This window comes from Neophocaena asiaeorientalis, unplaced genomic scaffold (assembly GCF_003031525.2).
Source record: "Neophocaena asiaeorientalis asiaeorientalis breed wild unplaced genomic scaffold, Neophocaena_asiaeorientalis_V1.1 scaffold124, whole genome shotgun sequence".
Classification (NCBI taxonomy): domain Eukaryota; kingdom Metazoa; phylum Chordata; class Mammalia; order Artiodactyla; family Phocoenidae; genus Neophocaena; species Neophocaena asiaeorientalis.
Window position 1 is genome coordinate 2187610 of NW_020174135.1, and position 14515 is coordinate 2202124.

Below are 14515 nucleotides of genomic sequence, written 5' to 3' on the forward strand. Positions count from 1 at the left end.
CCAATAACACAAAGTATGGATGGTCACGAAAACATGGAAATTTTCAATAATCCCAGTGGCTGTTTCGAAATCACATCTGGGATTGAATGTCAACCTAAGGAGTATGGGGCAGGCCCGATATAACCTAGTCTATCCTAAAGGCTCCCAGCCCTGGCCCTCCACTTCCCCTCCCACCAATCTCCTGTCTTATTATTTCACGAAAAGCTTCTTAATAACCTGGAGATGCTTCAGAGTCAACCTGAGTTCCAGGAGCATTCCACATGAAGTTTCCTCATGCTCTCTCTGTTTGACTAATTGCAAACAATGAAATGAAGATGACCTCCAAATGTCCAGCTCTTCTGTCTGCAGAAGGTTCTTTTCAGCTTGCTGTGGAGGCCAGCTGCCAGGGCAGCCTTCTTTCCGTAACGCAACCCTCCCGTCTCTCCACGGCGGAATGGGGCAGAGTTACCCCCAAACAAGTCCACTGCCCATCATTTTCACCACAGGCCTGTGCCATACACCTCAAGGACTGACGATCCCTCTAATGAGGGGCCCTAATCTGAGAATTGTCACTTTGATTTTCTTGTCTTTCTTTTCCTGCTGGTGCGCAAATTGTGCATTTAAGGCTAGAATCTGCCTACTCGAAATGACACATATAAATTCTCATTCTGTTAATCTGAGACAGGAGGGAAAAAAAGTCTGTACACACTCAAAAGTCTGACCCTGACTTTTGTTATTTCAATCTATTCTGTGACCAGTAGTCTTGAGTTTTTTTAATAGTGATTAAAATAGTTCATGAACAGTCTTCCCAAGTATACCCTCAAGTTGCGCTTTGAGGCGTGATAAAGTTCTGATCAGAACACACTGGCTTGGAAGACGCGTCCCCTCTCCAAGGAGCAGGGCAAGCAACTTGTGATTAGATCAGCTGTGCCTCAAAGCCCTTGCTCCAAAATCAGCTCTCCTTTTGTCCACAAGCAACCCCCCGAATATTCACACGTCCCACACTATTTTGATTTAGGTTAAATCCTTAGAGATTTGTTTTCTGGAAGCGGGGACCATTGTGTTGGGATTTGCCTAATACCTGCGGGGGAGGTGACTGAGGAGGGTGAGAATAAGATGGAAACGGGAGGAGGTAAGGGATGCTGGGCTTGAGTTACTGTCCAGGTGAGAACAGAGATGGTAGCGTTCGCTTCTCTGTGTCGGGGCTGGAAAACCCCAAGAGTCCAAGCTGTGAACTTGAAAAGAAGTTATCTATTTTTGCCTGTGTTTAGTTTCAAATACATCAATTCTTTTTTTTTTGGAGGTAACTTTTATTTTATTTATATATATTTTTTTATTGGAGTATAGTTGATTTACAACGTTGTGTTAGTTTCAGATGTACAGCACAGTGATTCAGTTTTATGTGTACATATATTTTTTTCCAGGTTCTTTTCCCTTATAGGTTATTGCAAAATATTGAGTAGAGTTTCCCGTGCTCTACAGTACATCCGTGTTGGTTATCTGTTTTAGATATAGTAGTATGTATCTGCTAATCCCAACCTCCTAATTTATCTTTCCCCAATCAAATACACCAATTCTTATTTCTTAAACAGGGATGTTTGATGCACTGTTATTCTGTGTATTACATACGCAGTGCAAGTTATCAGTACTTCCTCAGAACCCCGCATGGGACCACAGAGAGATCGCAGTTCAGAGTGACCCCCCTCTACTCCCGGAGTTCAGACCGTCGTCATGTGCTCTACAGTACATCCGTGTTGCTTATCTGTTTTAGATATAGTAGTATGTATATGCTAATCCCAACCTCCTAATTTATCTTTCCCCAATCAAATACACCAATTCTTATTTCTTAAACAGGGATGTTTGATGCACTGTTATTCTGTGTATTACATACGCAGTGCAAGTTATCAGTACTTCCTCAGAACCCCGCATGGGACCACAGAGAGATCGCAGTTCAGAGTGACCCCCCTCTACTCCCGGAGTTCAGACCGTCGTCCTGCACAGAGAGCGTGCAGTCATGTTCTCCAGCTGCAGTTCAGACCCCAAGAGGACAAAAACAAGTCCCCTCTTTACCTTTTTGTGCCCACTCTTAGCAAGTAAACTACCATATGTGCCCCCAAACCTCCATTTTCCCAGTGAGGTTACCCCAAAGAGGTTTTTTAGGGGGTGGTCCCATGTAAGTAAATTGGGAAGGTGGATGATAGAATTGCACTGAATACTGAAATTATCTGCAAAGGTCGACTTGCATTTTTAAAAGCATACATTTTATTTTATTTAATTAATTTGTAGAAGATGTTGGGGGTAGGAGTTTATTAATTAATTTATTTTTGCTGTGTTGGGTCTTCGTTTCTGTGCGAGGGCTTTCTCTAGTTGTGGCAAGCGGGGGCCACTCTTCATCGCGGTGCGCGGGCCTCTCACTATCGCGGCCTCTCTTGTTGCAGAGCACAGGCTCCAGACGCGCAGGCTCAGTAGTTGTGTCTCACGGGCCTAGTTGCTCCGCGGCATGTGGGATCCTCCTAGACCAGGGCTCAAACCCGCGTCCCCTGCATTAGCGGGCAGGCTCGCAACCACTGCGCCACCAGGGAAGCCCCCATTTTATTATTTTTTTAAGCATAGATTTTATTTTTTAATTTAAAATCCTTCATTGCTAAAAAATGCTAACCATCATCTGACAATGCAGGGTTTCCACAGACCTTCAATTTATAAAATATGCAATATCCACAAAGAGCAATAAAGCGAAGCACAATAAAACGAGGTCTGCCGGCGCACGGTACGGTATCGTTAACTGTAGTCACCATGTAAAAGCGTACACGTTAAAGTATTGGTTTTTTCACCTTCATGTCATGATACATGATGTATTCACATAATTCTTCTAAGTCAGCAGTGTTTTTATCACCACTAGAACCATGTCTTTGATTCACCAGAGCACATAATCCCCACTTCGATCCAAGTCGTTTGAAGTACAGCACTTTTTAACTAAATCTCCCTCTGCGTGGGGCTCTGGTCCAGTTTCCATTTACAAAATACAAAGGCGGGAAGGGTTTCCACTCCTCAGGTGCTTGGTCTCCACCAGCTCACTGTACCCCACACACTGGGAGGTGATGCTCTAAGACGCCATCACTCCCTTTCGCACCAATTTGCCTGGGGAAGGGCATGGGTATCCTTCGTAGTCACTGAGGGGTCACCCCGTGATGTGGGAGACACCCAGTATCTGTGGGAGATACTGGGCAATTCCTTCTTTGCAAAAGAGCGCCTTTGGGGAAACAAAACTTGCCTTTCGTCAGGCATGTGTAATATTTTAGAAACCCTTCCCATTTTTAGAAGACGATTCATTTTGTTGCCTTTCAAGGAGAGCCACTTCTTGTTCAGCAGGGAGCTACTACTCACATGTTCTTTGAAAAGGATACATCGTGGATGATTGAATTTTGCGATGGCCCTTAAAGACAGGTCACCTGGAGCCAGCTGACAAGTGTACGGTGACGGTGCAAGTGGTCCTTGTGGTTCAGGCAGGTCCAGGCATGTGTGTGGGATGAGGGAATCTGTGTGGAATGAGTTTGGCTAAATTCTTCAGTTCTGTGCCTTTCTGGAGGAAAAAAAAATAAATTTGCTGCTAAAGTTTAGGTTAGAAAATACAAATGAGGAACGTGTGCTTTTTTAAATCCAACTTTATCTTCCTTACAAATTCTGCGGTTTCTTGGAATGCTTGTCCGATAAGCAACCCTTGGTCGGGTCTCGCTGTTTCTGTGCTCACACAATTCGTGAAGCATCAAGCTTATTTTTATTTTTCGGAGCGTCGGCACTTTTCCGCATCTCTGTTCCTCTTGTTACTGAACATGAGGTGTACCTCCGTCTGTCCATCTGGACTTGTGCACAGGCTGAGATCTCTGGAGATGAGTTCATCTTCCTCATGGATGAGGAAACACACTGAACAGTGTTTGTCACTGGACAGAATCCGGGTCTGGACAGCCGTCCCGCTTTCTGGCTTTTTGCCAGGGCTCAGAAGACAGTGACACTCACTCATGAGACTTCGGGTGCCTCTTGAGTTTGGGGGCTTTCGTTTTCTTTTCTCAGAAATGGGTACAGCATGTGGAACGGGATTGTGCTGATGGAAAACTAGCGCAGAAAACTCTGAAAGTACCAGTTTCAAGGCTAACGGCCTCTCTTTGTCTTTCAGCATCTGAAGACCTCGACGGCTCAGGATGGGGAACCACGCAGGGAAGCGAGACTTAGGTGCCGAGAAGGGAAATAAGGTAAGAAGTGAGCCGGCTCAAAAATCCTTCAAACGCACAAACCCTCCTCAGGTACCCTGTGGCTACCAGCGTTTTCCGCTAAAACAATTGGCTTGTTATCCTCCTACCTTAGAAATGTCTAGGGCTTAGAATGCTAGTCCAAGACCCGAATTCCTCGGCCAGGACTCCAGGCCCACTATGATCTCACTGTGACTGGCCTTGTCGGTGCCATTGGCCCGACATCCCTTCCCCCACCCTCATCATAGGAGAGCAAACAGGAAAAACGCAAATAAAAGTCATCCAGATCCCTCCAGTGACCCAGAATGAATCTTCTGGTGTTTCTAGCCTCGCGTTCGCCCCTTTCCACCTTATTCCCCTGTTCCATGATGATTCTCTGCATCACCTTTGATTCCCCCAGAGTGACTGGGAAAGTGGTTCTCAGCCTGATTCCCCCTGAGCCGCTCAAACTGAAGACCCGTCACCAGGGCACCTGCTGGCCTCATTCTCTGCCCACCGAAGAATCATTTCAGATTATGAGGAAATAGGCCTGATGTTGTGCGCAGAACCGTGAATCCACCCTACTTTGTAGGGGGGGAAAGGTTAATTATTCCAGTTCTTTGGTCCTTGAACTCAAGACAAATGACAGTTCATCAGAATGTCACAGTGGAGGATGGACCTCCACCAGCCCACACGCACACAGAAGTGCTTCAGAAATGTCCACCGGATTGAATTACATTACATTTGAGCCCCAGGACCTCTTTGCTGAGGTTCTGTGCTATGGGTTTTATTTAATAATAATGAACTTTGCAGCCATGAGTCCTTCTCTGATCTGTACTTAGACTCAATTTCCATATCAGCCAGGTGGGTGATTTTCCATAATTTGCTTTCAAGCCATTCATGTAAATCAGTGACCACATACTGTTCTTGTTCATATCTTATCTTACAAAGTGTTTTGAGAAAACATTGTTTTATCTAAAACAATGTTATGGAGTTTCTTTCCTAATGATGTCAGGCCCCAGGTCAACTAGAAGGGGTTTACCTTTTTATAATGTTACTATTGATTTGGAATTCTCTCATTGTTGAAGGGAGGACCAATTTTCTAAGGGTGTAAAGTGTTCTAGTGAGTGTTTTCTACAACTCCAGCGTGAACTCTATTCCTGGTAACCTCCCTGTGAAGATACTCGTAACTCTGAGCTGTGAATGGGTTCAGTTACTCTAGAGACCGTGGGTCTGGTGGCATCTGCACCAGGAGGATGGAGTCTCAGCTCAGAGAGAAAGTGGAGAAACAGCTCTTCTCAGAGAGCCCCATCCTGTTAGCACGTGGTATGTTAAGGCACTGCTGATTTAAGTCACTGACTTGCAAGTCTGCTTCTGTAAACCTCTCTGTGGCTTGCAGTGTCTTTCCTGTTGTTGGACGTTGTAAAGCACCAAAACGTAGTTCTCACTGGTTTACTTTTACCAACGTCAGATTCCTGAGCGGTGGTACAGCCATAGTGACGCTTCTGTTTTCTGAAAGCTAATTTTTAACATTCTGCTGATGTTTCTTTGAAATTGGGCGTTTAAGACCACTGGTTCCTGTAGGGAGTTGTTACAAGTAACAGCTGTCTTCTTTTAATTGTCACTTGAAAATATCTGAGGCCTTGTGGAGGGAGTGCTCTGGGGCAGCGGTCCCCAACTTTTTGGCCCCAGGGACCGGTTTCGTGGAAGACAATTTTTCCACGGAGGCGGGTGGGCGGATGGGGGGGTTCAGGCGGTGATGCGAGGGAAGGGGAGGCACAGATGAAGCTTCGCTCGCTCTCTGCCGCTCGCCTGCTGCTGTACGGCCGGTTCCTAACAGGCTGCGCGAACGGGTACCGGTCTGCGGCCCCAGGGGGTTGGGGGCCCCTGCCCTGTGGTGTTACGTGGAGCATCGGCTGAAACCAGAATACAGAAAAACCACATGAGCTTGTGCCCTGCAGCTTCGCATCTGCACGTTTCTGTAGTCACTCTGGGAAGCTTGTTTCTCACTTACAAGGGAGTGGACAGAAAGCGTTTGCCTGTGTCCGGGGGCTGACTGCTGACCTGCTAACAGGCAGGGGCTGCAGGGACCGGTCACCCCACTCATCTCCCCAGCTCTGCCTCTTTGCGGCTCCCCCCGTACCGCACAGGGGGCCCAGAGCCCTCCTCGGCTCTCTACTCGCGTCCCCCATCAGCCCCATGTCCTCACGCCCACGCCTGCTGCCTTCCTGGAACCCGCAGGCCTGCGGGGGATGTTAGGAGGCAGTGGCCCTGTGTCGTGACCCCCTGCTCTGCCGCCCTCTCCCCCACCGCCCACCCCACCCCCGTGCTCGGCCCAGCTGGGGAGGGAGCCGCGGTGGCCAGGAGCACACAGCCGCCTGCTGCCAGGTTCCTCCCCGTGGCACCCCACTGCTCTCTCACTGGCTTCTTTCTCGTCCTGAAGAAGGCGTGTCACGATGTAGGAAGGAGCCTGGGATGGAAGGGACAGCTCTGGCATTTCTCAGTTCCTGTTCCAGCCTTGCGTGTTAATGTGGAAACAGACGCACGTCCAGGCAGCGATGCAGCTGTGAGCCCGACCTCGGGGCCCCGTCAGAGAGCAGAGTGTGCGTGGTGGAGGTCAGGGAGGCCCCGTCCACAAGGGGAACCAGTGGCATTCAGGGAAGTTCCCATTCACAGACATAAAGAAATCCCTGCTGGCCTCCGATTCCCTGTTTTTCTGAGCATCCTGGTGGATTTGGTTTCCAGGAAGCCCAGCTCACTAACTTACCAGCTCCTTGTCAGGCAGTGCGTTTTCACAATGGTCCTTTGGCAGAACCGGGGAAGGACACGTCCCAGCTGCCACGTCCCCGGGGTTCTCAAAGAGCCCCCGCCCTTGGGCAGGCTGTGCCCGGGCAGCCCTGGGAGCCCGGGGACCCTGCACAGGTGGATGACACGCTTGGCCCCTCTGGCTCCTGGAGGGGAGGGTTCGTTTCCAGGTCTGCCCAGGAGTGAAGCTGGAGCACTTCTTCCGCAGGAGAACCAGCTGGGCCTTAGGACGGTGCCCACACCCTTTACTGAGGCTGTGCTGGGCTTCTGTCTCGTTCGGCGTTGCTCTGACTGTTGTCAGTCTCTGACCTGTGGATTTGCTCGTTGGGGTTTTCTGGTGATTCTCTGTTGGACGCACCAGCTGCTATTAGCGCCTGCCGTGCTCCAGGCATCCGCACAGTGGCTGTGTGGTTGCCAGGGCTGCTGTGACAAAGCAGCGCACACCCAGGGGCTGAACGACAGACGTGTATTCGCTCTCAGTCCTGGAGGCTGGAATCTGAGATCCAGGTGTTGGCAGGGCTGGGTCCTCCTGAGGCCTTGCTCCTTGGTGTGTAGACGGCCGTCTTCTCCCTGTGTCTTCAAGTGGTCGTCCCTCTGTGTGTGTCTGTGTCCTGATCTCCTCTTATAAGGACACCAGCCCTATAGGATTAGGGCCCATCCTCGTGACCTCATTTTACCTTAATCACCTCTGTGAAGACCCCACCCTCAAATGCAGCCATATTCCGAATTCCTGGAGGGCTAGGACTTCGACACGTGGCTCCTTGGGGAACACGCGTCAGTCCACAATGTCCGTGTTATTTGATGCAGCCGAGAAGTGACTGGGAGGTTTGAGAGGCCAGAGAGAGGAGTGTCCCCAGCCCTGCCTGGTGATTGCCACCAGAGTCTGACCCTCACCCTCAGTGGGCACTGCCATTGCCCTGGCCTCTCCCCATCATGAGATTTCGGCATTCACTTCTGTCCTGTTAACTCCTCCCTCGCAGACCCCTTAACCTTCCAGGCCCCAGATCCATAAGCCAACACCCCCGCTGCCCCTAGGACGTGGGGCTTGTCCAGAACCTTCCATACCACCATCTGTCCACATGGCACAGCGGCCTTGAGATTGTGTCCTCCATGTGCTGCACTCATGTGTTCAGCCCTTCTCCACGCTCTGACCCTCTGAGTATCATCTTCATTTTACCCGTGATGGACTCTCAGAGTGGCCTGCGAGTTTGGCCCAAGGCCAGGTGGGGAGCGAATGCAGGAGCTGGGCTGTGGGGCGGCTCTCTGTCCCTCTAGGTCGGCACCAGGCAGCAGAAATGGAAGGAGAGCCGCAGGTGGACGTTTACATGTTCTAGTAGCCACGTAAAAAAGTAAAGCGACAGGAGGAAATTAATATTAATGTCTTTTCTTTAACTTAATATACTCCAAATATCATGTCAGCGTGTGACAACTATCAGGGAAGTATTTCACAATTCTTTCTGTCTCAGTGAATCTTCAAACTCGGGGGTATATTTAGCTTACATCCCAATGTGGCCTGGCCACTTTTCTGGCACTCAGTGGCCACATGTGGCTGGCAGCTCCAGACCGGACGGCAGCCTCCAAAGCCAGGCCCATCCCTGTGGGCCCTGCTGGTGTCCTCCATCCAGTTCACGCCCCCCCGCCCTGCCCACCGTGCATCTCATCCATTGCCTGATGAAGAGGAAAGAGAAATTGGGAATGACCAGCACAGTCCGTTGAGAGATGATGACGGGTCTGATTTTGTCCTCGGAGGGAGAGAGCTGGGCTGAAGAGGAGAAGCCGGAGGGGGAGGGAGGGGCTGGGGAGGGGTGTGGGTGAATGGCTGTCCTCTGTCCCCTGGCTGGACCAGTAACTGCAGAGCAAGGGCAGTGATGAGTGGAAGTCCGGTGCTGAGGAGAAAGCAGGAGCGTCCTTTTTAAATCTGCCCAAATCCAGAGACCGTTTAGGGCATCGGGAGTGCCTCTGGTCTCGTGGCTTCGTCTACCCTCCCCTGAATCACCCCCAAGCCTCTGGGGCAGCTTGAAGGGTCCAAGCTGGGATCCGCCCCGGCCTCCGCACCAGGTGCGTCGTGGTGCTCCCACAGACACGTCAGGACACTTGGCACTTTGTGTTGCCCCCAGTTTTCTCTAACAAGAGGCAGGCCATTCTAACTCGTGTGTGGACTCTGTCCCTTCAGAGTTCACAAGTAAATTAGCTGTTTAGGACTGAAAGTGTCTCAAATCTTGACTTATTCCTACATCCATTCACCCATCCATAGGCAGGTGCAGACTTCCGTTAAGCACCTCCCCTGCGTAGGACTGGGCTGGACTCGGTGACGAAAGCCCGGCTTCCCCACCAACTGTCAGGCGCCCTGGGACAGTTACTTCACGCCCCTGGGCTTCGGTTCCCTCGTTGGTTACGGAGATGAGGAGATGGTGAACATTGCGTGAGCGGAAGGATGTGACACACAGCGCTGCCTGGTGCCCGGCACGTCCTGTGTTGTGCTGTCGCTGCTTCCGTTCCTAATGTTCTTACTCTTGCTGTTGCTTTAAGAGAAATGGGCGAGCATCTTCTGTCAGGACAGCTCCCAGTGTGACTGGAGAGACCAGCAGAGCTCTGACCCTGTGCCCAGCGCAATGACGGGATACAGGAGGGAAACCACGGGGACCGGGGGCCCTGGCCTGCCTGATGGCCTTTAACCAGCGTGGAGAACAGGCTACAGAGAGCAGAGGGAAAGCCCAGGAGTGGTCCTTCCCTGTGTCCTCGGGATCAGGGAAACACGGGCAAAATGTTGAAGTACGGTAAACAGGATTTGACCTGGGGCACCCATCGTACAATCCTTTTCTGCAAATCTCTCCCAGTTTCGGCCCCTCCAAACGCTGTGGATTCTGAGGCCCCCAAGCACCAGCCCCACCATTTCCGCAGCCTGACGCTGCCTGTCAAAGTGTCCCCTCACAGTGATTGCTGGGAAGAGGCATCCTTTTGGATGAATTTGCGTCGCTGAGGGCAGGGCCAGTGGCCCCTTAGACGTTCCATTGGTGTTTCCATTTCTGACACCGTGCTGGGTGGCCTTGGAACTTACTGGCACAAGTCAGAATACCTTCTGGCTACGTAGAGATAACTGGCTCAGCAGGACGGCCCTGGCCCCAGGCCTGTCGCCTGTGCTCCGCAATTGTAAGCGATTGTAAGCGGCTTCCCTCCTGAACCCGTGGGTGCCCTAAACACCGTGATTTCTGACAACATCTCCCAGAGCAGCAGTGAACATCCTGCGGGAAAGAGCTTTCGTGCCGTTTTTTGTTGTGCGGAGGAAAAAGATTCCCCGGCTGAGACCGATATCAGAGAGGTAAGAGGAAAATCGGGGAGCCGCAGGTGGGAAGGGTTCAGGGAGAGGGAGGGGTCCGAGGTGGGCGGAGCTGACGGCTGCCCCGCTGGACCCTCAGGCCCCGCCCAAGCGTCAAGTGCGGAGAACTGGGGCTCCCGGCACCTACAGACCAGGACCTGCAGAATCCACCTCAACACCTGTCACCTGGGGCTTACTAGGGCTGCCTGGCAGGTGTCGGTGGAAGGTTCTGGAACAGGGCCGGTCCCTGGGGACTCTGCCTCTCCTGCTTCCAGATTTCCTACTGACCTTGAGCGAGTGGGATTTCCAGCATCCCTGAACTATTTCTTCTCACCTGAATTCTTCAGCTTTGTTTAATTTTCTTGTTTGAGCACTGACCTCAGTCCACATGGGAATGAACTTCAAGAAGTTTTCATACGAAACTAGTGAGGCCATTGCTAGTCAGAAGCATTACTACCAGGAAACATAAGAAACAACGAGTAGTTTATATTGGCATCCCCACAGATTTTCCAAAATGAGTGAACTCAAGTGATGATCTATTACAGTTTTCGAAAATCTAACAATGATAATTTTGAAAGCCTGCTTCTCACCTGTGGGATCTCTATACTTTTCGTGGCAGTGGTATCTGGCTCACAAAGTTTCTCCAAAGGCGCCCAGCCATGTTTCTGGAGTTTTCTATTTAATCAGCTTAGGAAAAACGATACCACACTGAAAATCAAGGTCTGAGAGCAATTTTAGAATTTAGACTCGTGTCTGATTTTACAGTGGGGAGTAACTCGTTAGTCTGTTTTGTGTTTCCGACTAAATTGATTCGCTGTCTCAGCTGTTCTTCAAAGCCCAGTGTGTGCTGGCCGCCTCTCCGGGGATAATCACACCCCTGGGGAAGCCGTTCTCGTATTTAATCATCACGGACCCCACTGTCTGATGAGCCGCCGGGATGCTGTACCGGCGACGCTCTGAGAAATGAGAGGTGTAGTTTGCAAATATACACAGAGGCACTCAGCAGCTCAGCCCTGCCCACCAGCATGGAGATGGAAAATGTAGATTTGACGGGAAAATACGTTTCCTTCAAAACGTCTGACGTCCCAGCTGTGGGACAGGCTGACGTTTCCCCCGAGGGTTCATTGACTGCAGAACCGCAGTCCTGCATCGTCTCGTCCCAAGTGTGGCTTGTTGTCAGCAGTCTCGCTTGTTCAGGAGGCCCCGTGCTTTTCACGCCAGTCTCGGGAAGGAGGAATCTTTCTACTTTAAACCACGGCCAGCTCCGTGCCATCCTGTCTCCTCCCACGGGCTCTGCTTGCAGATACTGTGCCCTTGTCCCCCACCGCCCCCAGTGCTGCTGTTTGGGGAACCCTAACTGCACAGCCCGTACGGGTGTCCAGGGTGCCCATGACACCGCCGGCTGCAGGCCGGGTGGATGCTGGCAGCCTTCTCCTGTGGGCCCCAGCCCAGGGCAGGGAGTCGTCCACACGCCCTGCGCTGCGAACGGCACAGGTGGGCCCTTCAACCCCCAAATCCAGCGTTGCTTTCGCCCCACATCATGCTTCCTCCTGCAGTTCCTTGTTAGAACCGACCGCCGTCACCACGGCTACTTCGCGGAATGGGAAGCGGGTTTGCCAGGAAACTCACTTCCGTCCAGTCACCCAGACCCACTCGATGGGGCTGCCGTGTCTTCGAGCAGGGAATCCACCTGGGAAGTTAACGTTTCTGATCTGATTTTGCAGTGTGTTGGCAACTGTTAGACCCATACATGTGTAATTCCGTTTTCTTAGGCCGGTTCCATGAACAATTTTTTTTGAGAACTCAAGTAGTTAAGTTAATCAGATAATATACGTTTCAGAGTTTAGGGGGCTGAAAAGTAGAAGGTATTTCCCTGCAGACACTCACCAATCAGTCAGATACATGGAAAGACCTAGTCAGCATCAAGTAAGGCCTTAGATTGCGAGGTGCAGGCGGACTTTCCCTTGTATCTGTCTTCAACAGTCCCAGAGTCCTTTCTCTGTCTGTCTGTCTGTCTCTCCATCTCTGTTTGTATCTCCATCTCCATCTCTCGCACACACCCATAAAGAATTCCCCTTCGCCTCAACCGCACAGCATTAAACCACCTTCCGATAGGCCGATGGTGCGCTGTACCAGTAGCTGCCGTGCGTCTGCTACTCACTGCAGATGCCCCGCTGCAGCCCTGTGCCCCTGCTAGCCAATAGGGCAGTCACGTGACACACGTGGCTAGGTGACTGGTACGGCAGAAGAACCAAACCTTTAAACTTCAGATTTAAATCGCCGTGTGTTCTGAGGCACAGTGCTGTTCCACTGGGTGCTTGGCGTGTCCTCCCAGTTCTAGGGTCCCCAGAACCCTGCCTGAGAGGCATCAGCTCCAATTCTCGTTAAGGACAAAAACTGGTTATTTCTCAGAGTCATATGATTGCGTACAAAAGTGAGCGTCGAGTTCAGAAGGTGAACTCCTCTGGAAACACCCTTAAAAACGCCAGCAACTGCAGAGGGCGGCGCTGTGAGCCGTGAGCTGCATGCAGCAGGTGGGGCAGGTCTTGTCCTCGCTCACCTCCCTTGGCTGGGAGGGTCTCACGGCCCCGTGTCTTACTTACGGCTCCCTCCGAAGGGGGCCCCCTGCTGCAGGGTTGGGAAACGCGCATTGCAAACAGCATGCATTCATCTCAGTGCCTCTGAGTTCCCCGCACACACAGACGCCTACCCAGCTGACTTGCTTAGTGCCTCCAAAAGAATTTCCGCGAGCTTCTAAAAGGAGAAATAAAATAGTGTAGAAAATGCATCCTTTTAAAGAGGATTCCCAGAATCAGTAGCCTTCTGATAACAGTCATGGAGAAATCAACACGGGATCTGTCCCTGACTTGAGAGTCGAGCCACGAGGATATAAAGTGAAACATCTCATTCCAGGCTGGTTTGTGAAGTCGCATTTGTATTGAAGACCCCAGGGCCGCCTCTGAAGGGGGGCTGTCTGTGCCCCGAGGGATGGTGAAGACTGCCGTGGTGGAGATGCAGCATCTCCCACCCGCAGGCGAGCGCAGTCTCACTGAGTCCGCCTTTACGGCCGGTTCTCAAATGTGCTGAGTCAGCACCGATTTGCTCTTGGAAGGTACTAGCGACAAAGTCTCCCGTCACAGTTTTGCATGGAAAGCGTGCCCCTAGCTTGATTCTGATCTCTAAGGTCTGTGAGTGAGCATTTTGTTTCCTCTGATAGACTGAGGACACTCACACCTCTGTCAGTCAGGTGGCAACAGGCCTCACAGACACACATGTGAGTGAGTGGCAAAGACAGGGGTGTAATTAGCCAGCAGACCCCGGGCCCTCAACAACCCTTAATAAAAATAACAGGGCGACTATGCAGTGGGGCCGCAGGCCACGCGGCAGCACGTGATTTATGAACTTGCCCCGTCCCTGGCCCAGGCCCAGCGCCTCCCCATCCTGGGGACGGCCTCGTGGACCCCTGCTCGGGGGCCCCTCCCGGCTCAGCTGCTAGGGGAAGGGCTCCAGCAGTCAGTCTGCGGGGACCTCGAGGCCTCCGACTTAGGGTTGAGGGCTTGTAAACCCCAGGGGCCTCGGACTCCCGTGAGATGCGCACCTTCTGTGTCCTTTCACCCTATTATAGGGTTTATTAGGGTTGGGAGTTAGTTCGCAAGCTTAGTTTTTATCAGAAACTGTGACCAACCTTGCAAGCAGCTGACTTTGGGCCACGAAAGTCGTTCAGTAGAAGGGATAGGTTTAACACTGGTCATTAACTTTATAAATGACGTGACAATAAAGTCATTCTCTGGGTAAAACAACAGCAACAGTGGACCGTGCCCCCGAGGGGACGGCTTGAATAGACGGCTCTATTCAGGCCACCCCCACACGAGGCTTCTATCCTTAAGATCATGTTCCTGGGCCTCGGGCAGCTGATCACGTGGAATCCGGAGCCCGGTGACCCTGGAACACACCCGTTTATCGTCTTGTTTTCAGCTGGACTCATAAACCGTTCCTTCCGCATTCCTTTCCTCACCCTGTCATAGCCCCTAATTCCTCTGTCCCTGCATCTGTAACGCTAAATCATTTATGAGAGGTGACAGGACGGGGGAAGGGAGGCCAGAAATGTTGGCCTGTCATCAGATGCGCAGCACAGAACAAGCAGAGGCAGCGCCGAGTTCACTGAATAGGTTTCTTTTAAGGTGGGGAAGTG

The 14515-nt window shown here is 51.4% G+C and overlaps 1 protein-coding gene across 2 annotated transcripts in view; it reads left to right on the forward strand.

The window, feature by feature from the left end:
• Positions 1–14515, forward strand: part of MBP (myelin basic protein) — a 113344-nt gene that overhangs the window by 18786 nt on the left and 80043 nt on the right. For both annotated transcript variants that reach the window (XM_024754794.1, XM_024754793.1), the window contains exon 2: positions 4151–4226. In XM_024754794.1, the coding sequence (XP_024610562.1) occupies positions 4176–4226 (51 nt within the window). In that variant the 5' untranslated portion in view covers positions 4151–4175. The remainder of the gene's footprint in view (positions 1–4150; positions 4227–14515) is intronic.